Genomic DNA, 23424 nt, shown 5'->3' on the forward strand with positions numbered 1-23424 from the left:
AACATCAAAGAGAAACACAAATAAAAAAAATGCTGAAAATTTACCTGAGTTCTGTGATATAAGGCAGACACTGCAGGAAACTCCTCACTTCACTCTCTTCATGTGAGCAGCCTGTCAGCTCCACGTGTTTCTTCTCTGGTTGGAGTTTCAGCACTTCCAGGAGGATGGAGGTCTTTCTCTCTGAGAGGTTTATGGACCAGACTGCAGGAGCTGACTGGAAAACTGACTGTAATGATGGAAGGACACTCAAGCCTGTTTTATTCTTATAACAGTACAGATCAAGCAGTAAATCACACCATATGTCTTTAAGAGGGAATCCTTTGTATCTGCACACTGATGATAACAGCTCCAGTATTTTCTCTCCTGCCTGCTGATCTCTTTCTGCTGCTGCACAGATCAGATTTCCCAAGAATCTGATTTCCTCTGAAGGGTCTGATAACTGAGAAATGAATCTGAAATCATACAGATTCTAAATATAATACATAATATTTTGAAGGCATACAATAATTTGATTGAGCAGCTGCTATCTTAAATAGATATCCAACATATTTACCTGAGCTGTGAGATATAAGGCAGACACTGCAGGAAACTCCTCACTTCACTCTCTTCATGTGAGCAGCCTGTCAGCTCCACTTGTTTCTTCTCTGGTTGGAGTTTCAGCACTTCCAGGAGGATGGAGGTCTTTCTCTCTGAGAGGTTTATGGACCAGACTGCAGGAGCTGACTGGAAAAATGGCCTCAAACCCTGAAAGTCACCTAAAACCTCTTTGCTATTCACATATTGAAACAAATCAAGAAAGATGTTGTCTAAGTCAGTTTTAACAGGAAACAATGGGAGGAGCATCTTCACTACATTGTAGAAGTTTGGTTCATCATGAAGTGCTGCTTTCAGGCATAAATCCATGAACAGCCTCTTCTGCTCCCTCTCCAGTGTCCCATGGTACTTCTCCTGGCTCCATGAAACTGGACCTCTGAAGCTGAATAAGAGAATTTCACATGTACAAACACATTTGTGTTAATCTTAATCTTAAAAAAAAATAATACAATTTACAGCAGGGAAGACACACAGGGTCCGTGCCATGCTGTAGTACAAATAGGTAACCACAACATTTATGATGGATATTTTGTGCAGAATGTCAGTGCTTGTACAAACCGAATTCTAATAAAGCTATGATGCTGTGTGACATATAAATACAAACAGAATAAAATGATTTGCGAATCTCATGAAGCAGTATTTTGGTCATCATAGAACATTAAAAAAAAACATATCAAATGTTGAAAATGAATTTGATGGGAGCAAAATGTCTCCAAAAAGTTGGGATGAGGCCATGTTTACCACTCTGTAGCACCCTCTCTTCTTTTATCAACAATCACTAAACACCTGGGATCTGAGGAGTGTGGTCCCAGTCCTGCCTGATAGAGGATTCAAGCTACTCAATGGTTCTTTTCATTTTGTTGTGTGTCAACTGGTGAAAGGTCTGTACAGCCAGCAGGCCAGTTCACCACCTGAACTATTCTACTATGATGCAGTATCTGGTTTAGCATTATCTGACTGAAATATGTAGGGCCTTCCCTAAAAAAGGTCCATTGTCTTTAGTTTAAAGGCATATATAATATGCCTTTAAACTTAATACTTAATATATATAATATATATATATTGCTCTAAAACCTGTTTATAAGTTTTAGCAGTGATGATGCCTTTCTGTTTGAGCAAGCTGCAGATTCCATGAAGCTCTATACTGTCAGAGATGCAGGCTTTTGAACAGAGGACTTAGTACTTTAGTCCAGAGGATGAGGGTCCAAATTTTCTAGAGAAGACAGCAATGTTTCTGGAGCAGTGTTTCATGTTCTCATATGTCTTCTTTACACGATCTTATATGAGCTTTAACATGTGGAGTTCAACCTGATATCATGGTAAAGTGTGTAATAGACACTGTGGCCATTTCACATTTTCCCTCTCCAAAGTGTGAAGTGGGCACACATGCAGAAGTTCCAGTACCAGCAGGGGGAAATAATACATATGTATATATATAAAAAAAAAAATTTCTATTTATACCTTATATATAATCTTATTTTGTCGGTCACAATATATTAAATATAACTTATTTTTAAATCATACATGTTAAAGTCAGACATTCCTTTAGATTACAGCTCCTTAGTGTCTGACTCACTCACTCCCCCTCCCATCCTTCTCTCTCACATCAACACACAGCCTCTGAGGCCATCTTGTAGCTTAAACAAGCCGCTCCATATGAAATGTCAGTGAGATGCCTGTTATTAGAATCATGTCGTAGATGATATTTTCTTTTTCATTATATTGGTTAAATTTAGACCTGATTATATTTTTATTTTAATGTATTTTAATTAAGTGTGGTTAAATATCAGTAAAACCATGTATAAATTATGATTTTGTGTTTAACAATTACAAAATACTTTATACAATTTCTCTCATTCAGAATCATGTATAACGATGGGCTGGTGACACATTTCTTTTCATTTTGAATTTCTGCAACCAGTTTCACACACACACAGGTCCTTATCGGCCAAGGCTGAAACTTTTCCCCCCTATACTCTCTGACAGTGTAGCAATCACAATTGTTGTCTGAAGCCTAAAAAATGTCAAGCAGATTTATTTTCACTACTGAAGTAGAGCTGGGCGATAGAACGATAACGATATGTATCGCGATATAACTTTTACTCGATAGAGAAATTAAGCTATCGCGATAGACCTCGCCGCTCTTGTCCTCTTAAAAAAAAAAAAAAAAAAAGAAAAAAAAAAGGTCAGCCAATCCAAATTCAGTAGCGCAGAGCCGAACCAATCACAGCCGCAGCGTCACGTCGCGTGACTTGTTACGTACAGCACAAGTGCCAAGCCGCACGTGTGTTTGTTTGGGAAGCAGCCAGCTGGTAATGGAGGAAATGAGTGTGCCGACTAGAAAAATCAACCGAGCGTGACCGAAGAGAAAACAGATGATGGTTCCAACGCCGGAGAGATTGTCGAACGGAAGAGCCATAGAAGTTCCGTAGTGTGAAGGTATTTCGGCTATTTCAAGTCTGACAAAAAACAGAGTAGCGTGCACTGTAAATTGTGCCGAAAGCAAGTCTGGAAATACAATAAACTGGTGCATGCGTCACACTGTGCGCCACGTTATTGTTTCGGTGAAATGAATTTCTACAATACTGTTACTGTTAATTCTACTCTCTGCAGTGTTTAAATGCTTACATATACACACAGTTACTGTCCCTCCACACATACGACTCGGTTCTGCTTCTATGCCCCAGCTTTGTTTACTTTTTCCCACCGAGGCTTCTAGACTTCTGATTGGCCAACATTTCTGCACGGTTAGGAATCTAGCGCCACCTGCTGCTTTGGCATGTTCATAGCAGCGTTTTCCTTCATTTCTGCCTTTATGTGTGGACGGGATTATTTTTTAAAATGGAAACGGAAAATCTGTTTTCAAAAATACCCGTGTACGTGTGGACGTAGCCTCAGTCTCTGACTGGAAGCGCTAATTCGTCATTCGTCTTTTGTCAGACTAAAGTAACTGTTAAAACTGTTTGAAAAGCTCAGCTATACAACAAGGAGAGATTGAGAATTTCCTTTTAGTTCTCAGTTTATTTGATATTGACAAAAGTTAGTCAGTTTTGTCTGTTCTTCTGTAAAACAAACTAAGATTTATTTTTAGAATTAATATTTTGTTTCTAAGTGGAATTGACAATTTAGTCTGTTTCATTTGTTCTATTTTGAAACTTAAACGCTTTAGCGGCTGCCTTTTGTGTAGTTTGCAATATTTGCCTTTATTTATCTGAAAAAGTCTCATGTTCCTTAAGTACATCTACCCTGTTGAACTTATTATGGGAAATAAATATTTAAAAACAAGCTGCTGATTATTTCACATTTTACTTGTGAGCAACGGCACATTTAAATCTTACAAATATAGTTATTTGGCTTATATCGTGATAGATATCGTTATCGCCTGAAATGAAAAAAACATATCGTGATATGAAAAAATCTCATATCGCCCAGCTCTATACTGAAGCATTTCAACATTTGCTATAATGGTCCACTTGGTAGTCATATTTTATTAGAACTTTACTAGGATTTTTTTATTTTGAGTTATTACAACCATAATGGACAAGACAGGGGGATGGAAAAGAAAAACAAGAAAGAAACACCGGGGAGAAAATTAATAGAAAGAGAGGGAGAGAAAAATAGAGGAGAAAAAGATGGATAGAGAGAGAAAGAGAGAGAGAAAACACTGATAATCTGCACCTGTTGAAAAGAAAAGAAAAGTAGAACACAGGCAGTCATGTGATTGAGCGGGCGGATGGAAACAATTAGTGATGGGGAGAAAAGGACCCAGATGCAAAACCCCTATGAGTGAAAGACCTAGGCAACAGCTGACCCTGCCTGGGATAGGGTCAAAGGGGCCCCACCCTGCTGCAAGGCACAGGGAATATGCATAAGGGCGAAAGTTGAATCCATGGGGTCTGGCCATACAAAGCTCACAAAAAGAACACCCTTCTGTAGGGCCACCATCTACATCACTGAAGGCGTGGAGACATTGGCAAACCGATCCCCAGCTACCAAGGCTAGCCAGTGGGACATGAAAAGTCACGTCTCTGGTGGCGTAAGGATGCTGAATAAGTGCATGAGGCTGAGAGCTACCGGCCAGATATAGTTGGGTTCACCTCAACACATGCCTTGGGCTCCAGAGCCAGTCATCTGGAGAGGGGCTGGACTGTCTCAATCTGGAGTTGCCTTTAATGAGAGGTGGCAGACTGGGGTGGGTTAGTATGTTCTCTGCGTGCTGCCTGTACATTGGAGTTTTTCCTAATGGATGAGAGGGTCTGGTTCCCTACACCTTTGCTCGGGAAACAGGTCCCGATTATGGTCTGCACGTACAGTTCAGAGTACCCAGCCTTCTTGGAGTCCCTATGTGGGGTCTTTGAGGGTGCTCCACCTGGGGACTCTGTCGTCCTAGTGTGATACTTCAACATTCATGCAGGCAACAACAGTGAGACATGGAGGTGTGTGACTGGGGGAAATGACCTGCCAATTCTGAACACAAGCGGTGTTCTCCTAGTGGACTTCTGTGCAGACCACAGTTTGTCCATAACAAACACCATGTTCGAACATAAGGGTGTCCATAAGTGCACGTGGGACCAGGATACTCTAGGCCACAGGTCAATGATCAATTAGATAATCATGTTATCAGATCTATGCTGGCATGTTGATGCCTGTTGTTGTGGTAACCACCAAACCAGACAGTGGACACCAGTGCTGAAGGGAACCATCAGGCTGAAGAAGGAGTCCTATCTGACTTGGGTAGCCTGAAGAACTTCAGAGGCATCGACAGGCTAAGCTGAGCATGGCTTTAACAGTGCCTGAAGCAAAAACTGGGATGTGGGAGGAGTTCAGTGAGGCCACGGAAAAAGACTTTGGGAGTGCCTCAAAGAGATTCTGGCAAGCAGTGGCTGTCCTTTGTCACTGATTCTGTTCATAATTTTTATGGACAGAATTTCTAGGTGTAGCCAAGTGGCAGAAGACTTCCACTTGGATGGTCTCAGAATCTCATCTCTGCTTTTTGCAGATGATATGGTTCTGTTGGCTTCATCAGGTGGTAGCCTCCAGCTCAAACTGGAGTGGTTCGGAGCTGAGTGTGTAGCGGCAGGTATGAGAATTAGCAAATCCAAGTCTGAGCTCATGATCCTCTGTCAGAAAAGTAAGTAGCTCAGGGTCTTGTTCGTGAGCGAGGAGCGGGAGATCAACAGAGAGAGTGATGCTGCGGCTGCAGTAATCCGAACGCTCCCAGTCTGTCATGGTGAAGAGAGACCTGAGTGTAAAAGTCAAGCTCTCAATTCACCAGTCGGTGTATGTCCATACCCTCACCTTTGCATGCTGTCCATGCTTTGGTGTGGGAAAGCATGGAAGGGACATTGTGGGCCAGCATGTCTATAACAGGCTTTGCCATGATACTGGGTTGGTATAATACAGTGAACTGTGTAAACAGACAGTGATTTCTGGAAATATTCCCAAGTTCATGTAGTGATGCTCTGTCTGTCCTGGTCGTTGTGTCCCTGGGCAAGACACTTCACCCTACCGCCTACTGGTGTTGGCCAGAGGGGCCGATGGCGCGATATGGCAGCCTCGCTTCTGTCAGTCTGCCCCAGGGCAGCTGTGGCTACAACTGTGGTTTGCCTCCACCAGTGTGTGAATGTGAGAGTGAATGAATAGTGGAATTGTAAAGCGCTTTGAGTGTCTAGAAAAGCGCTATATAAATGCAATCCATTATTGTTATTATTATTATTATTATTATTATTTTCATGACATAATCATGCTGGTTTGCTGCCCGAGGGCTCAAAGGTCATAAGTATCCAATATTGTTTTTCATCCTTGTCCTTTGCACACAGAGATTTTTTTCAGATTATCTGAATCTAATGATGATATTATGTACTGTAGATAATTAGATCTTCAAAGTCTTTTTTTTTTTACACTACATTATTCTGAATGGTAAATGCTCTTAAGTAGTTGCAAAACATCCCTTCAGCTTTTTCTTTTTAGTGCCAGCCTTTTGTTGGCCTCATCCCAAATTTTTGAAATGTGTTGCAGCCAATAAATGCAAAGTATCCTAATATTTTCCCTAAAATGTTAAATTTTCTTTGGTTCACAACAGGTTTTGATATTTAATAGGTTTTGTGTTCTATTGTGAATAAAATATGGGTTTATGAGATTTCCTATTTGTTTTTTATGTAAATTTTAAATAGTATCCCCGAATTCTGAACTTTTTCTGAATTGGGGTTTCATGAATGAAATGAAAACTAACAAATTAGACATTCAGATTCATCAAGCACCATGAGACCAGCCTGAGGCCTCTCGGATTCTATGAAATGTAAGGCCTCAGATTTACCGTAGTTTTCGGGTCATAAGCCGTTACATTTTTCCCACACTGTGAACTTATACTGACGTGCGGCTAATGCATATTTTTTTTCATACGGCCAAAAATATTTTGCCTGGTAACAGTAGACTAATAAATTGATAAGTAGTATATATATGGTATATATTTTTTACCGGTTGTTAAGAGACGTTGTAATGTTGTTTGTGCACTGTTCCGTAAAAAAACCATAAGCATCGTAATTTGTGTGTTACCGATACGTACGTATACTTAAAGGTAGCCGTGTTACAGGCACTGTTCGAGGAAAAAAAGCATTTGCAGTATGTATTTTTGTATGTTACCATAACGTTTACGTTAGCTTACGGATGAAATTAAACGTTAAAAATCCTCACGTGTAATATTTCTGTGTAAATATCTCATATTACAAGTGAAACGCATACGGCTTTAAATCCGGTGCGGCCTGTACAAGTACAAAATTGATTTTCTTTCTAAAATTAGAGCATGCGGCTTTTAATCAGGTGCGCTCTGTAGTCCGGGATTTACGGTAATCACATTATCCAGCTTTCAGTTCAAAATTTAAAGCTCCTTTTCTATTTTTTAAAATGCCACCACAAAATAAGTCTCTTTTTTTAACAGTCACAGACTATAAAAATAAGCAGGTACATAATTATTTGAAAGGAAAAGCTACATACCTGACTGAGCTGATGAACGGGAAAGTCTTTAGCAGAGACTCACACTGACTGTGACAGGGAGGAGTTTCATTGTCCCAGTAGAGGCAGACATTAACCTTTGTAGGCATCCTCTGCATGACTTCCACAGCTCTTTCATAAAGCTGCTTTTCACTATCAACTGGAAGGTGAAGGTTTCCATCTAGGCTGAGTAAGGTTTCAAAGTCCATCTGCTCTTCACTGATAAGAAAAAGCTCCCACAGCTGTCGAGCCAGAGAGTCAGACCTATAATTGAAAGAAGAGATCATTATCTCATTGTAAAACTAACCAAGAATATGAGTCTTATTACAGGTTGTAACCTAAGCAGTAATATAACCCTAAATCTACATGTTCATTCTTACCATTGGACATTTTCAAAGCATCCAAACAGCTGTCTCATTCCTTGTTCTGATATCGTCACGTCCTCGAGGTTCAGCCTTATTTTCCTTTCTTTTGACTGAGTGACCACAAAGGCCACAGCACAGCAAGGGTAAGGATCCAGACTGTCTCCACTGAGGTCAAGATGGTAGTCCAGTTTGTCTAGAAGGTAGACGCATGCTTCAGGACTCTGGGACTCATACAAGCACTGGCATACGAACAGTATGTCGACATGGAGCCCACTGCCCTCAGTATCAGCCTCTTCTTGCTCACACAGATGAGGAAGAAATGTGTTTATCAGCTCCTTGAAGAACCAGTTAGATGTATTCTTCAGGTCCTGATCTGGAATCAGATGCTTCATCAAACTTGGGCTCTTCTCATTCAACAATCGACACATGAAGGGGATCAGATGTTTCATGTGTTTCTTCTCCTCTGTGAGGCACTGCTGAAAAACATCTCTGACTTTATCAGGATTCTTCAGGAGCCACAGTGCTGCAAAAAACTCCTGCACTGTGTAATGGAGGAATGCATGTGTGGTTATTGTTTCAGTCGGGGCCACCTTGATGAGAAGTGGTTTCAGGAAGGACAGGACACAGATGTCTTCACAGGTCAGGTCTGTCAGGTTCACAGATTTTTGTTGGGTTGCAAGAAAAGCAGCTTCAGCTAGAGACAGAATTTCTTCTCTCTTGGTTTTGATGAAGAAATTCAGCTTTTGGTTCTTTGTTTTGCTGTTTATCTGAAGGCAGAATCGAACAATATTGATGTAGATCTCAGTTATTGTACATGGCTGTGGAGCATCTTTTGATGAAAAGCAAACAGCCATCATCAGTGCATACATGGGGACATGACAAAGAGTTATCAGTTCCACGCTACTCAAAACCTTCGTCTGATCTTCACCGAGTGTTGCAGATAAGTATGTTTTAATAGTCTGCTCACTAAAGCCTTTCACCTCCACTCTGATAAAGTCTCCAGAAAACAACTTTGTATCCTCATCATCTGGTCTGCATGTTATGATGATCTTTGCGAGAGGTAGTAATTTGTTCTTTAAAATCTTTGTAACCACTGGTGAAGAGATATCTGTGAGTCCATCAAAAATAATTGTAACATTGTCAGAGTGACTCTGTATGTCCTGTAAGACTTCATCTTTGTCTTCATCTAGATCACAAAAAAAGCTGAAAAGAAGTTCCTCCAAATTTTTGGCGTTCACGATCTGTGCTGTTTCCCTCATGTCAAAGTAAAACATGTAATCAAGCTCTTTGCTTTCTCTTTCTGCCCAGAGTCTCAGCATTTCACGAGTCAGTGCTGTCTTTCCAATTCCAGGTTTTCCAACCAAGAGAATGTTTTTATCCGTTTTCAGCAGCTCACTGGGAGAAATGGTGGGTTTCTCTTCGGGGATGTATGTCCTCAGTTTTTTAGGGCGACTCAGCTTGCTTTTCCTTTTTTTAAATTTTTTTATTTTAGATGGACAAACACTTTGCTCTGTGTCTAATATAAGTGATGAGTATGACAGATCAGGCGTCTTGTTTCCTTCAAACCAATTTTTACTTGCTGCCCAAAACTCATTTGACTTCTCTTTTGCATTTGACTTTAACATTTCCTGATATTTGTGGCATGACCTTGGCCCTAAAAGCAGTGAGAAAACAAATTCACTATGAATTAAAGCAGTTGTAACAGATACATTTATCCAATGCATTAAAGTGCAGTTCGTCAATACATCAAAGATTTTATTTTTATCAAGATTTTACTACAAAATACCTTGTAAGTAGTTTGTATCGACTTGTGTCTCCTCCTTGAAGGAAAAGCAGCTGATCCAATGATGCAGATCAAACTTGTTTTTCTCAGTGGAAGCATCGCTGTTTTTCTCAGGAGGAAGAAGCAGTTTCTCTAAAGTCCTCTTCCTTGTCATGTCGATAATCTTGAGTAACTCATAGCAGGCTGCTTCCCCTTTTTTTATGACTGAGATCAGTGTTGTTCTTCTTTTGTCTTTATCAGTTTTCTCTGCCTTTATATTGCTGACTTCTTCATCACCAAGAACTCCTTTCTGATTCAAGTTCTCCAAAATCACAGAGAGATCCTTTAATCCGCTTATAAGATGGGGTTTGGCATGCTTGACATAGTCTAATGCGGACTGTGATGTGCAGGCCATGTTTCCTTATGTGTACACGCTGACCCAACTTCACTGACCTGCAGATCAAAATACCAATTTAAAAATGTTCATTTAAACAGTTTAACTATATTTGAACTGTTTATAGTTATTATATTATTGATGTATTAGGTTTTTTATATATATATATATATATATATATATATATATATATATATATAATTTAAACCCAATTAATATTTACAGCTTAACAATGACTTGCAATTCAATAAAATTAGCAATCCGATAATACTGAGAATAATGCTGCAATAATATACAGTGATAATAGACAACACAACATATTATAACAGTCTGTCTGTAAACCCAGATAACAAACTGCAGCTTGCTTTTTACAATTTAACAAATATATAAGAATGTATGAAACCTTCAAAGAAAACTTTACACACATCTAGTCAAAAATATAAAATTTCTCCAGAAGAAATGGTAACATTTTAAATTGATGTATTTACCATCCTTGTGAAACGTGTCTGCCAACATGGTTGGTGCTGTTAACCTTATGATGTGTTGCCTCTAGCCACTTTGTTAGCACCTGCTAATTTTATCCCTTTGTAGATTTTTGCTAAGTGGAATTTTAGTTTTGCAAATGTGTCTGTCTATATATACTTTTCAGTCAGACAGAGGGGGGAGAGGGGTTTTCACCCATGTGAGACCCTGCCTGCGCAAAGTGGATAATGTATGCAGCTGCCCAACGCTGATTGGTTGACAAGTGGGCTGAAATAGAGCAGGGAGTAATAGCGGAGTTCACCAGTAATGAGAGAAATACAAAAACCTATCTGATGATAAGTGCCATCTAAAATTTCCTCAGAAGTCAGTGTGCCATATGATTGCATTAGCAATAAATGTAATAACGCTCTATATTAACAGTTACACACTCTATAGAACAACTTTCTAGAATTAAATTTGTTCGCAGATGTTGGCAGCTATCAGTGAATAGTTATCAGCTATTCTGAAACACAAAAGACACGTTTTATCCATAACAAGAACTCCATAACAGCAAATAAACTGTACAACAGACAATGCAAATGCTAATTATGGTCTCCTCACAACAATGATAAGAAAAATAAACTGTGCCAATATGACATGTTTTTTTTAATACAGGGATACACATGCTTTTTCTTGGGATGTTGCTAGCTGGCAGTTTTTTCAAGCGATGTTGAAATTTCCACATTCCGACCTTCAAATGCTTCAGGAGCTGTCCACTCAGCACAGCATCAGCACCGCAGAAATACACGGATACATCTGTAGACTCGAGACAGAATTCGCAATGTGTTTTCAGGACTTTCAGGTGTATGGACCAATGTTTTCTTTTCTGATCAAACCAGAAAGCTTTTTATATATATATATATATATATATATATATATTGTGCCATTAGTTAACCCTTCACGTGCCCAGGGTTGCCGACCCCTGTTATAACTTTTGAGTTTTTGTTATAGGATAACGTTGGAGGGAGTATATAAATGAAACTCTATGCAAGTGCCTTGGTGAGCTCTTGCATAGACATTTATTGTGCATGCTATTGGCTTCTTTCAAGTAAATAAATGTATTGGAGCTTGTTACTCTGTTTGTCTGCTTTTTCTTTTACACTACAGCTTTTGCCTGATGAGCCACTCAGACCCAGTACCAGATTACTCCTCATTTCCCAGTGATTTAACACCTGATGCAACATCTGTCATTTTGGAGGACACCCAGAGACTGCATACAGTCTTACAGATGCAGTTCAGCTCCAATGCTAACAAGCTTGGCACCCTGCTTACATACCTGCTTCCCCAGTGTTAATCCCAGTCTACTTTGTTAAGGCCCATAGCAATCCACTTGTATACCACCTAATGCATTAAGGGAGAGGAGAATGTGAATTGTCTGGAATGGGAGTTATTATCACTGTCCAAATTAATGTTAGCAAAGATCATCATGTTAGAAGAAAGTACAGAGAAATGAGTAAGAAGAGCAGCAAAGTCATTAAAAAAAATACTTCTTTGGTTTAGGTGGTCGGTAAACAGGTTATATGATTTTAAGAGTATGTAGAGGGACCTTTAAAGTGGTGAATTTCAATGAGTGAAAGATGGGAACAGAGGAACACAGGAAGAACTTTCCAGTGCTTGCAATGGATCATCGCAAGACCCCTGTTCTTCCCTAAGCCTCAAGTACACTCAACAAAAATAGAAACGCAACACCTTTGTTACTTCTCCCATTCCCCATGGGATGGACGTAGAGACCTAAAATTCATTCCAGATACACAATATAACCATCCCTCCCAAACAGTGGTCACAAATCAGTCCAAATGTGTGGTAGTGGGCACATCTGCTATATTGAGATAATCCATCCCACCTCACAGGTGTGCCACATCAGGATGCTGATCTGACATCATGAGTAGTGCACAGGTGTACCTCAGACTGCCCACAACAAAAGGCCACCCTGGAATGTGCAGTTTTGTCTCACAGCAAAATGCCACAGATGCCACAAGCAATGAGGGAGCGTGCAATTGGCATGCTGACAGCAGGAATGTCAACCAGATCTGTCGCCCGTGCATTGAATGTTCATTTCTCAACCATAAGCCGTCTCCACAGGCGTTTCAGAGAATATGGCAGCACATCCAACCGGCCTCACAACCGCAGACCTCGTGTAACCACACCAGCCCAGGACCTCCACATCCAGCAGGTTCACCTCCAAGATCGTCTGAGACCAGCCACTCAGACAGCTGCTGGAACAATTGGTTTGCACAACCAAACAATTTCTGCACAAACTGTCAGAAACCGTCTCAGGGACGCTCAACTGCATGCCCGTCGTCCTCATCGGGGTCTTGACCTGACTCCAGCTCGTCGCCGTAACAGACTTGTGTGGGCAAATGCTCACATTCGATGGCGTCTGGCACGTTGGAGAGGTGTGCGCTTCACGGATGAATCATGGTTCACATTGTTCAGGGCAGATGGCAGCTGAGAATGTCCCAGTTCTTGCATGGCCAGCATACTCACCGGACATGTCACCCATTGAGCATGTTCGGGATGTGCTTGACCGGCGTATACGACAGCGTGTACCAGTTCCCACGAATATCCAACAACCTCGCACAGCCATTGAAGTGGAGTGGACCAACATTCCACAGGCCACAATTGGCAATCTGATAGACTCCATGCGACGATGTGTTGCACTGCATGAGGCAAATGGTGGTCACACCAGATACTGACCGGTTCTGGGTCCCCAGACCCCCAATAGCGCAAAAAACTGCACATTCCAGGGTGGCCTTTTGTTGTGGGCAGTCTGAGGTACACCTGTGCACTACTCATGATGTCAGATCAGCATCCTGATGTGGCACACCTGTGAGGTGGGATGGATTATCTCAATATAGCAGATGTGCCCACTACCACACATTTGGACTGATTTGTGACCACTGTTTGGGAGGGATGGTTATATTGTGTATCTGGAATGAATTTTAGGTCTCTACGTCCATCCCATGGGGAATGGGAGCAGTAACAAAGGTGTTGCGTTTATATTTTTGTTGAGTGTATGACAGGTTCAAAAAGACTCAGATGGAGTGGCTTCATTGAGTGAGAAAAAGTCTCCAGTCTGTTGCAATGTTTCAGTCAAGAAGTCTAACTTACAGTCAGAGAGGAGATCCTGGACAAGATGCCCCTTGCCAGTAAGTGGATGTTTAATACACCAAAGCTAGGGGGTTAACATCCTGGCTGGTGTTATGGTAAGTATGACGAGTTGCAGACCAGGTGGACTTCATTGGTTTGGTGTTGTCATGGTTTAAACTTCGTCCAGATAGCAGCAGCAGCAGAATTAATAGCCTGAAAAAATTGAGAAAAATCCACAACAGGATTACTCTTAAATACTCATATGTTGTCCAGCAATTATAAAGAGTGAAAAAGCATCTAAAAGGGAAGATACTACGGTTTGATGTTTTGTTTTGTTTTCCACATAATAACGTAATACTTGATGTTGAACAAATTATTTGTTGCATTTAGTTAACTGTAGTTTCTGTGTAATGTGCAACTTTATTTGTAGACAACAGAGGTGGGACCAAGTCATTGTTTTGCAAGTCTCAAGTAAGTCTCAAGTCTTTATCCTCAAGTCACAAGTAAAGTCTCAAGTAATGTCAGGCAAGTCAGAGTCGAGTCTCAAGTCACTGGTGTAAAAGTCCAAGTAAAGTCACAAGTCTGAAACTTTGAATTTCAAGTCCTTTCGAGTCTTACAAAAAAAAAAAAAAAATTAAAAGAATGTTGCAGTTATGCTAAATGTAAATATTAGACCATGTGATTTTTAAATCTGTGTTTTTCTCAACACATGACAAAATAGTGAACTTAGAAAATATACACAAATTGTGAAATTGCACCTCTTTAGAATGCAGCTCAATTAAACTTAACTCCAAGAATAATTTTCACCGACAGTTCTGAGATAAGCTGCATGTTATTCTTGGATGCGCTTGTTGGACCGGCTTTAAAATCGCATGACAAAAATATCATACACATTAAAAAAAACTGCATCACCAACGGAGCCTGGACAACATTTGCTAGTTAGATGAAGTCAGCTATCTCATCTTAGCAAAAGAGAAGGACCACCTCCTGTTCTTTATGGAACTTCAACTGTCGGACAAAGTTGGAAGTTGTTCCATCTCTGTCTGTGATTCTCTTCTTGCATGTTTTGCATATTGCATTTCGGTTTTTTGTTGAATACTTCATAGTTTATGTATGAGAAAAAAATAACTCCTTGCAGCATTTTTGAGTTAATTTGATTGGCTGTGCTACAGCTCACGCAGACATACATACGGAGTGTGGTTTGAATTGAATGAATTGAACAAATGAATAACACTTTCTACATAATATGCGTGTTAAATTTTATAATTGGAGTGAAATATCAAGTCTCTTCAAGTAAACCGGTTCAAGTCCAATTCAAGTCCCAGGTCATTGGTGTAAAAGTCCAAGTCAAGTCACAAGTCTTAGAACACTTTTTCAAGTCAAGTCTAAGGTCATAAAATTAATGACTCGAGTCTGACTCGAGCCCAAGTCATGTGACTCGAGTCCACACCTCTGGTAGACAATGTTTTGAAAAAGATCACATGTTTGCTTGTTCAAATATGTCAAAAATCATCAGCTTTTTATCAGCTTTTTATGGTGATATAATTTAACATTAATTTAGACCGCATTAGAACATTTATGTCACATATTTATAAAACATTTGGAATACAGACAGAACTTTATTAACAACTAAACAAATTCATTTGTAAAATATGAAGATATTTATATACTTTAGATGATGCAGTTTAGATGAGTTTTTATTTATACTTTCACGTTTGAAAGAAAGAGAACTTGCAATGTTAGAAAATAAATGAGAGAAATGAAGCTGCTATTAAAATGCAAGTCTGCAGCATCAGGACACTGAATCAGCAGCAAGTCTTCAGCACTGAAAAGTGTGAGCTATATTTTTACTCCCAAACTAAAAGTTTAGTTAGTTTTAGTTTCGTTTTAGTTAGGTTTCATCTGTAAATGCTTGTTGCATCTCCAATTAATACTACTAATAATAATGGTAATGATAAACTTTGCACTTATAAATCTGAATTTAAACTTCATTATAACAGTTCAGCTGTACACAAACGAGGATAACTGTCACCACCACGTGACCGACTTCCATAAGCTGGCAGTTGTGGAGGCTGCCTCCAGTTCTTCCGGGTGGACACAGAGGCATTCCCGAGCTAGCAGCGGTTAGCGTGGTTAGCTCCCAAATGACTGAGCATGAGAGGCTCTTTTACAGAAAGCTGCGTTTATAGGCTTGATCCCAAAACATGTCTACGCGGTCTAACCACAGATCTCCGTTTTTCTCTCTGAGCGTCTCTAACACTGTCTGTGTTTATGATCCCGGAGATTTTAATTTGTAGCATTTGGAATTTGACAAAGTACAGGGCTGTTGATCCGAATAAAACTTCCTTATTTACCAACAACATCACAAAGTTACAGGAAGCCCTTTGTTTCAAAATAATGTAAACAAAGGGTTTATATGACGTACGAAAAATCCGGTTTGTTTTTCGTCGAAACGGAAAAAAAAAACCCTTGACCTTTAACACTGAGCTCCTCGAGTTAGCCTACACATGCGGGTCATTTACCATAAAGAACATAAAACGCGGATCTCCAAACGGACAGACAGAAAGTTTAAACCTGAAGTTTAAAGAGTTAGAGATAACGCAGTGAGTTATTTATAAATATTTATGATGTTATCTCAAATTTCCAGTTCACCTCAACAGCTGGTGACCTCTGTGCGGAGGCGATGGGGAAACCAAAGGGCTGTAAAAAGTCTGTTTCGTGTCACATTTAGAAACAACCTTAAAACGAAGTTCCTGCAGTTTGAAAACTGTTCATCTTTTCCTTATAATCGTACCTGTGTGATGCTGCTCTCTGCCTCCAGATATCATAGAAACTGTTTTCCTTTGGCAGTCTCTCAAAACTTGTTCTTTTAATCTCTGGGTGTGTTCAGGCTGAGCTGCTTTTACTATAAACTTTCCGTTAAAGCTTTTAGGATCCACTAGATGTCACCATTAGTACACATACAGCTGACAATCAGCCCTGTAAAAATATGCCACAGTGTGGAGTACTGGAAATGATGAGGAAATAAACACTACTGTAAGAAGAGTGAAGGGAATAAATAACATTGCTGGACATATAGTTTTACATATCTGAAAACATTTTCAGTAAATAAAAACTTTCAAAACTTTCAAGTTAAACAATGTAATTTAGATTTTTTTTTCTTTCTTTTTGTCATAGTTTGTGCTTAAGTATTTATTTATTTATTTATTTATTTATATGCTTTGAAAATGATACCAGAAGAAGATGAGGTAAGAAGCCAATCCTTGGGAGAGAAACTAGATTGTATTCTCTATTTTTCACCAGCTTGGACTCGCATGAATGATCTTCAGCGGTGCCATATTGATATAAAATAATTTAGATCATTTTCAAGTTTATACATGTACAAGTTATTAAGCTGTACATTATTATTTAATTTGGCTCTGCTGTGCTGAAGTTTAATCAGAATCTATAGAGCTCTCGAAGACACCCCCCCCACACACACACACACACACACACACACACACACACACACACACACACACACATAGTCTGCAGATTCTGCATGGAAGCAAAACTAAATCTTAACCAAGAGCCAGCTGTTTATTTAAGGCTGGTGAAGAATACAAAACAATTAGTAGAAGGAAACTCAGATGAAACTAACTAGAACTAAACTGGGAGAACTAAAATACTAAACAGTAGAGACATAGATCTTAAAACCTGAACAACCTGGAGCGTGACATGAGAAGAACAGAAAGTCTGACAAGGGACAAAGGGAAACCAGACAGAATATATACAGAGAAGGGCGATGAGAGAAGTGAAAACACTTCACCCTTGAAACAAGGAAAGGAACAAACATGGAGGCACATGACAGAAAAGAGATACTAAACACAAGGACATAGGACTAGGACCCAGTGACCCACTTTGCCACAATTTATCTACAATTCATTTCCATTCCTTCAGATATCTAGTGCAAAAATAACAGGAAGGTGAAACACTGGAGATTAAAAGTCTAGATTCTGAATACTTCACTGAGTTATATAACATTAGAGTTTTAGTCCATAGAGGGGAGGCAGTTTATGGGAACCAGAGGGTAGGGCTGTGTGCTTTCTTTACTCATGAATCAGAGAAACAGCCGAAAAGTAAAGCTTAAAAACTGTCCGCCTCTTCCTCATGAATTTTACCAGTATGTTACTAGTTCAGTGTGTCCAAACATCACAGAGACCACATCTTTTAGGATCGTTCCTCTTTGTCTGCATCCATTAGCTGTGGATAGTTAAAAAAGAAACAAAAAAAATGCCGGCTGCTGTTTTTCCTTTCACTTTGCTTGATTGGGAAGTAGGAAGTACTTGTAGGATTCACTAGATGCCGCCATTGTATGAAAAACTTGGCCATAAATCACCACGTTTCAAACCCGTCTGGTTAAAAAATTATGTAAAAATTGCTTTTTAAATACAGGGGCACATCTAAAAGGGTGGCATAGAGGGGCATGTGCCACCCTAAAATGATCTCTTGCCACCCCAAGTGCCACCCTAATTTTGCATATGACAGTGTTGTTTATTAAAATAAGATAGCATTAACACTTTTAGCATAGTTACAGTTAACAGTGAATATAAATGCTAAAACTGAATATATTGCATAGTGTTCCCTCAGTCCACCAATAACAAATGGGTGAGACCATAGTGCAGACCGGCTTCTTTGGAGCAAGCGATGCCTATGATTGTGCCAGAGCACATTTTGAAAAACACCATGGGAATTTCAGAGTTCACACAGGTGGCTGGTTGTTACACTCTGGAAATGGAATGAAGGTGAGTGTTATCAAATCAAATCAAATCAAATCAAATCAAATCACTTTTTATTGTCACATCACATGTGCAGGCACACTGGCACAGCACATGCGAGTGAAATTCTTGTGTGCGAGCCCCACAAGCAACAGAGATGTGCAAACACAACAACACAAACGAGCAAAATACAAGAATGGCCAACCTGAAACTAATAAATATATGTACAATATATAATAGTGTATGCATTTCTGGATGTGTATACTAAATATTTTCCTACGTGTGTGTGTGTGTGTGTGTGTGTGTGTGGTGTGTGTGTGTGTGTGTGGTGTGTGTGTGTATGCACATTTTTACAAATTAAATAGTTAAAATAAATAAATAAATAAATAAATAATAATAATAATAATAATAATAATAAAATATATAAAATATACAGAGTTGAATATGTGCAAAACAAGTGGCATTTATATACAGTGTGGAGTGCATAATGTTATTAACCCTCTGGGGTCCACAGACACCACCTCCAAATCACATGACTGATTTAAGCTGCAACTGCTGCAGTCTCAGTCAGTGTTGAAGGTTTGGACTTCAAAGTATACACTGGTTTTTACATTTTAATAAGATAAGATAAGATAAGATGACCTTTATTAGTCCCACAGGTGGGAAATTTGTTTTGTTACAGCAAAAGTGCAAAGTTATATAGCAGAAATTAGAAAACACTGGAATGCAATAAAATACAAATACTATATACAACTGAGTAGGAAAATACAAAAATACAACTTCGTCAGAAGAAGAATTGTACAAGAATTGCACATATAGCAGTCTTATTGCACATGTGTGGGTTTGTGTGTTTGATCAGCTGCAAAAGTCTTTATTGTGGAGTCTGACAGCAGTGGGGAGGAAAGACCTGCGAAATCTCTCCGTCCCACACCGTGGGTGCCGCAGTCTCCCACTGAAGGAGCTGCTCAGTGCTGTCAGAGTCTCATGCATGGGGTGGGAGATGTTGTCCAACAGGGATGACAGCTTAGCCACCAGAACAGAGCTAATGACAGGCCACTAAATCCAGAGTTATGATAAAAATATATATAAGCCATGCTTTTTTCTAAATACTATTGTCACAGTTTTTTTGTTGTTGTTTGTTTTAAAAGCATTTTCTAAGGTCAGCGTGAAAACAGTAAAGTAAAATGTACCATGTCGACCAATTTTTTAAAAGTCAACACGTGGGATTTGGTTGTTTAGGAAGAGGGGGCAGAGAGACAGAGCAAGCGAGTGACAGAGAGAGAGATAGCGAGTTTTGAGATGGGCGAGATTTGTGACGTTTAGCTTGGAGTGCATAGTGTGCGTTGTGTAGTTAGTCTTTTATGTTGTTTTTGTGTCAATGAGGGCACTAATGACTGTCACAAATGCAGATTACAATGTAAACACCGTCTCTAGGTGGAAAAGAGGAGTGATACACCTCCTGTTGTTAGGCCTGCAGGTTTATCCCTGTGGTGTTCTCCTTTGTCTTGTGGCGGACAAACATTTTTTTTTTTTACTGGAACAAATAATTTGTGGGGCATCTTATTGCAACACCTGATTGTTCTCTCATTTTAGTTATAGTAGTTTTTTTAATTGGTTGCACAAAATTAAAAAACGGCAGGTGTACTGGCTGCATTTTTAGATAAATAGTTGTACATGTTTACAAAATGTGTGCATACGTTTTCAAAATGTACATTTATATTTACATTTCAACTTATAAAATAATTTACTCAACATGTCTGTGATTTGTACAGTAAAAAAAAGCTATGACTAGGATTTTATGTTTTTTGTGTGATTTCAGATGAGTTGTGTTAATACAGTATGTCAATGAAAAAACAACTGTAAACTCGTGAGGTTGAGCTGAAAAGAATGATACCAAGCAAGGCAAGACAAAAAAATGGTGAAATACAAATGTGAAATCAAAAGGAGTCAAACATGGACGGTTATATTTTAGACCTCAGTGGGTTAATCCAACAAATCATGAAAAATTTGGTTTAAATTTTTGTTCATGACAGTGCAGATTTCTGACATTTTGTGTAATTTAATCGTGTAACAATTCGATTTTTTTTTTCTAACAAAAAAGTGTGACACTTAAGTTAGACTTGTGTTTGTAAATGAACCGCCCCACGTTGTGTAGCTTTCTGGATTGTATACTTAGTGGGCTACATATTTATTTATTATACAGGCTACAGTACATAGTATTAAAATTCGCATGTTTAATTATGTGGGCTACAGAAAATAATTAAGTTTATTAATAATTAAGATTATATTTATATGAAAAGCGTGTATACTTACTGAATTTGAATAATTTTAACCATATGTAACCACCTGTATATGTGTTTGAAAAAAAAAAGCCTTTGATTTTTCCACCCCATTTGATTCCGTTGACACCCTAATTTCTCTAGATCCGCCCCTGTTTAAACAGTCAGGAAGCTGTAAAACTAGGAAAACTCTGGTAGCTGCAGGAACTGCAGAATAGTTCTTCAATCAGTCAAATTAATTTAGTTTGATCTGCATACAAGCTAAGAGATCTTTTATTAGACTGGCACAGTGGCCTTAAATGTTTAAATGTATGCAGTTTAAAGTTTCTGATTCTGATGTGCAGCTGTCATTTAGTGCAGAAGAAGCGGCACCTGACCCCTTTGCTCGGGAGCGCGCACTGGGCAGTGAGATTGGGTCCAGTTGACTCCGCCTTCACAGTCCAACCAACTGGACGTGGAAGCAGTGATGTTTTACTTTGAGAGTCATTTCATTACCGTTCAACTTGTGGGTTACAACATAAAGTGATACATTTATTGTTCTCACATGGTGTCGACTATTTCAACAAACTGAGGACGTTTTGCTGAAAAAGAGGATAATCATGTCTGTGTGAACTTGATTCATAGAAAGTTGAACATTAAAAAAAACATGTTTTTCCATGATTTGGACACAAATTGTGGCTGGATTAGAGAGAAGGTGGGTCAGCCCCTGAGAGCATAAGGAGGATCCGTGGCGGTAAATAAAATCCATTAGCAGTGGTTGAACTTTGACCTCTGACTTTTACCACTTTCTGGCATCGTTTCAAATTACAGAGAGGTGTGTTTAAACAAATAGAACTGTGACAGGAGAGCGATTAACTACTGATGAATTTACTGGGAGGGATATAGAAACAGAACATATAGAGTTACATGAGATACACATGAGCTGCTGGACAGAGAGGTGATATTCATGTGAATGACTTCTCTAAGTACGAGTTTGAATTCTTTCTTTTATTCTTTTGTCAAATCCCGATGATTTTTGTCATGGCTAGTGGTCGGAAGTACTCAAAATGCAGATTTCAGTACAGTGTGTTTATTTACAGTGACACATGATCACACAGCAAAGCAACAGTCTGATGACCAAATCTCTCATAGGTGTGGTAATCGACCCAGGTGCAAATAGGCTGAGACACGCCTTTACAAAGCAAGGTGTGGCTAGTGACAACAGATACAGAGGGGTAGAGAAACACAGAGAGAGAAAGAGTGAGAGAGGAGAATATGAGCTAGGAGACTGGAGGACCATGATTTTTTGATTAATCGGATTATTTCAACTGACTGTTTTATAGAAGCCAGTAGGATTGTGTAGACAGTTTATATAGACGGTAAGTGATGCATGAGACTGTTAACTACACAGAAACTAAGGACCAGAAAAATGTTTTTTCCTGTGTGACTGTAGGGCAAAGTTTCAGATTTCAGATTTGCTTATGTAAACTTGATTGCTTTATGGAGGTACACCATAATATATACGATATGTTAAGGTATATGTGTTTTTGTTATTATCCTGAGGGTTGAAGACTTTTCCATAACTGCTCACCAGGTGATTATTTTTCTCCAGTTTACTTTTGCATTAAGGGAGCATGAGGTTTTTTTTTCTCTGTGTTACAAACCAAAAGTGAAACCAAATAGAAGGGAGCTGATAATAGTGCACAGTTTCTATGAATCAGTGATGGCTTCAGTCACAAAGACTGGGACCTAAAGTCAAATGATTACCTTTGAATCACTATCAGCACTGTATACAGCTGTAACTCACACAAACCTGCTTCACCAACACTTCAAATCCCAACCATGACACCAGAAAACCTGCAGCCTGCAAGCTGCCAGAGTCTGAAAGAGCTGCACAAACCAACCCACAGTGTCATTATTTCCACTGGAACATCTGCCATCCTCTGAGCTCTGCTGTGTTTGGATCAAACTTGCTGTTGTTTGTTTTCTTTTTCAGTTTATTGATTTATTGCTAAACAATAACGACGCCTAATCTAAACTTATCTATTTATTTCAGTGTTTAAGTTCTCCTGTTATGTCCGACACTGTCTGGTATTTGCATTCATGGCACTCATCTCTGAGTTCCTATTCATCTCAAAGCTGAAGGCACTTCTAAAAACATTTTCCCAAATAATTTAAGATATCCTGTTTCCAACTCAATCACTTAAAGATGAAGAAGGACATTAAAATATACATGAATGCAAGAATAATAACTATTCCGTTGCATATTTAAGTTTCACCTGTGCTTTTACTGTCTATACTTTAACTTCCCTTTGCTGCTAAAACATCTTTGCTTTTATTTCATGAATTTATGAATGGTTGAGATCAGTGGTGCAAACAAACAAAAACATAAGCTCTGAACTACAGATGTGAGGGAAAAAAGTTAGTCTATATGTTCTCCACAAATGTGACAGTGTGTGGCATATTAACGTTTTGATGAGAAGGTAAAGTCAGAAATGAATCAAATATATAATTAAACCAGTAAAACTATTTTTTCTGTTCAGGAATCTAAGTACATATCTGTGATCTGACGTCTTAATCAAAAAAATCATGATAATAATGTGTTTTACTAATGATTTCAGAATTTTGTCAAAACAATATATTTGAAAATTCATGGCTTACAATAATTATATGTTAGAGTTAAAAATAACAT

The 23424-nt window shown here is 39.0% G+C and overlaps 1 protein-coding gene across 1 annotated transcript in view; it reads right to left on the reverse strand.

Moving 5' to 3' along the window:
* The window catches only part of LOC147301742 (uncharacterized), a 61833-nt gene extending 45237 nt beyond the window's left edge, over nucleotides 1-16596 (reverse strand). The window contains exons 1-7 of the mRNA XM_086282387.1: nucleotides 16512-16596; nucleotides 13739-13930; nucleotides 9736-10164; nucleotides 7965-9603; nucleotides 7588-7848; nucleotides 554-976; nucleotides 45-452 (exon numbers count right to left, since the gene is read on the reverse strand). Coding sequence (XP_086138513.1) covers nucleotides 45-452; nucleotides 554-976; nucleotides 7588-7848; nucleotides 7965-9603; nucleotides 9736-10126 — 3122 coding nt within the window. The 5' untranslated portion in view covers nucleotides 10127-10164; nucleotides 13739-13930; nucleotides 16512-16596. The remainder of the gene's footprint in view (nucleotides 1-44; nucleotides 453-553; nucleotides 977-7587; nucleotides 7849-7964; nucleotides 9604-9735; nucleotides 10165-13738; nucleotides 13931-16511) is intronic.
* Nucleotides 16597-23424: the final 6828 nt, after the last annotated feature.

Source organism: Aulonocara sp. 'chitande type north' Nkhata Bay, linkage group LG23 (genome assembly GCF_057382095.1).
Source record: "Aulonocara sp. 'chitande type north' Nkhata Bay isolate Kocher_YH1m ecotype deep benthic linkage group LG23, A_spYH_male_GT1.1, whole genome shotgun sequence".
In the NCBI taxonomy this organism is placed as follows: Eukaryota; Metazoa; Chordata; class Actinopteri; order Cichliformes; family Cichlidae; genus Aulonocara; species Aulonocara sp. 'chitande type north' Nkhata Bay.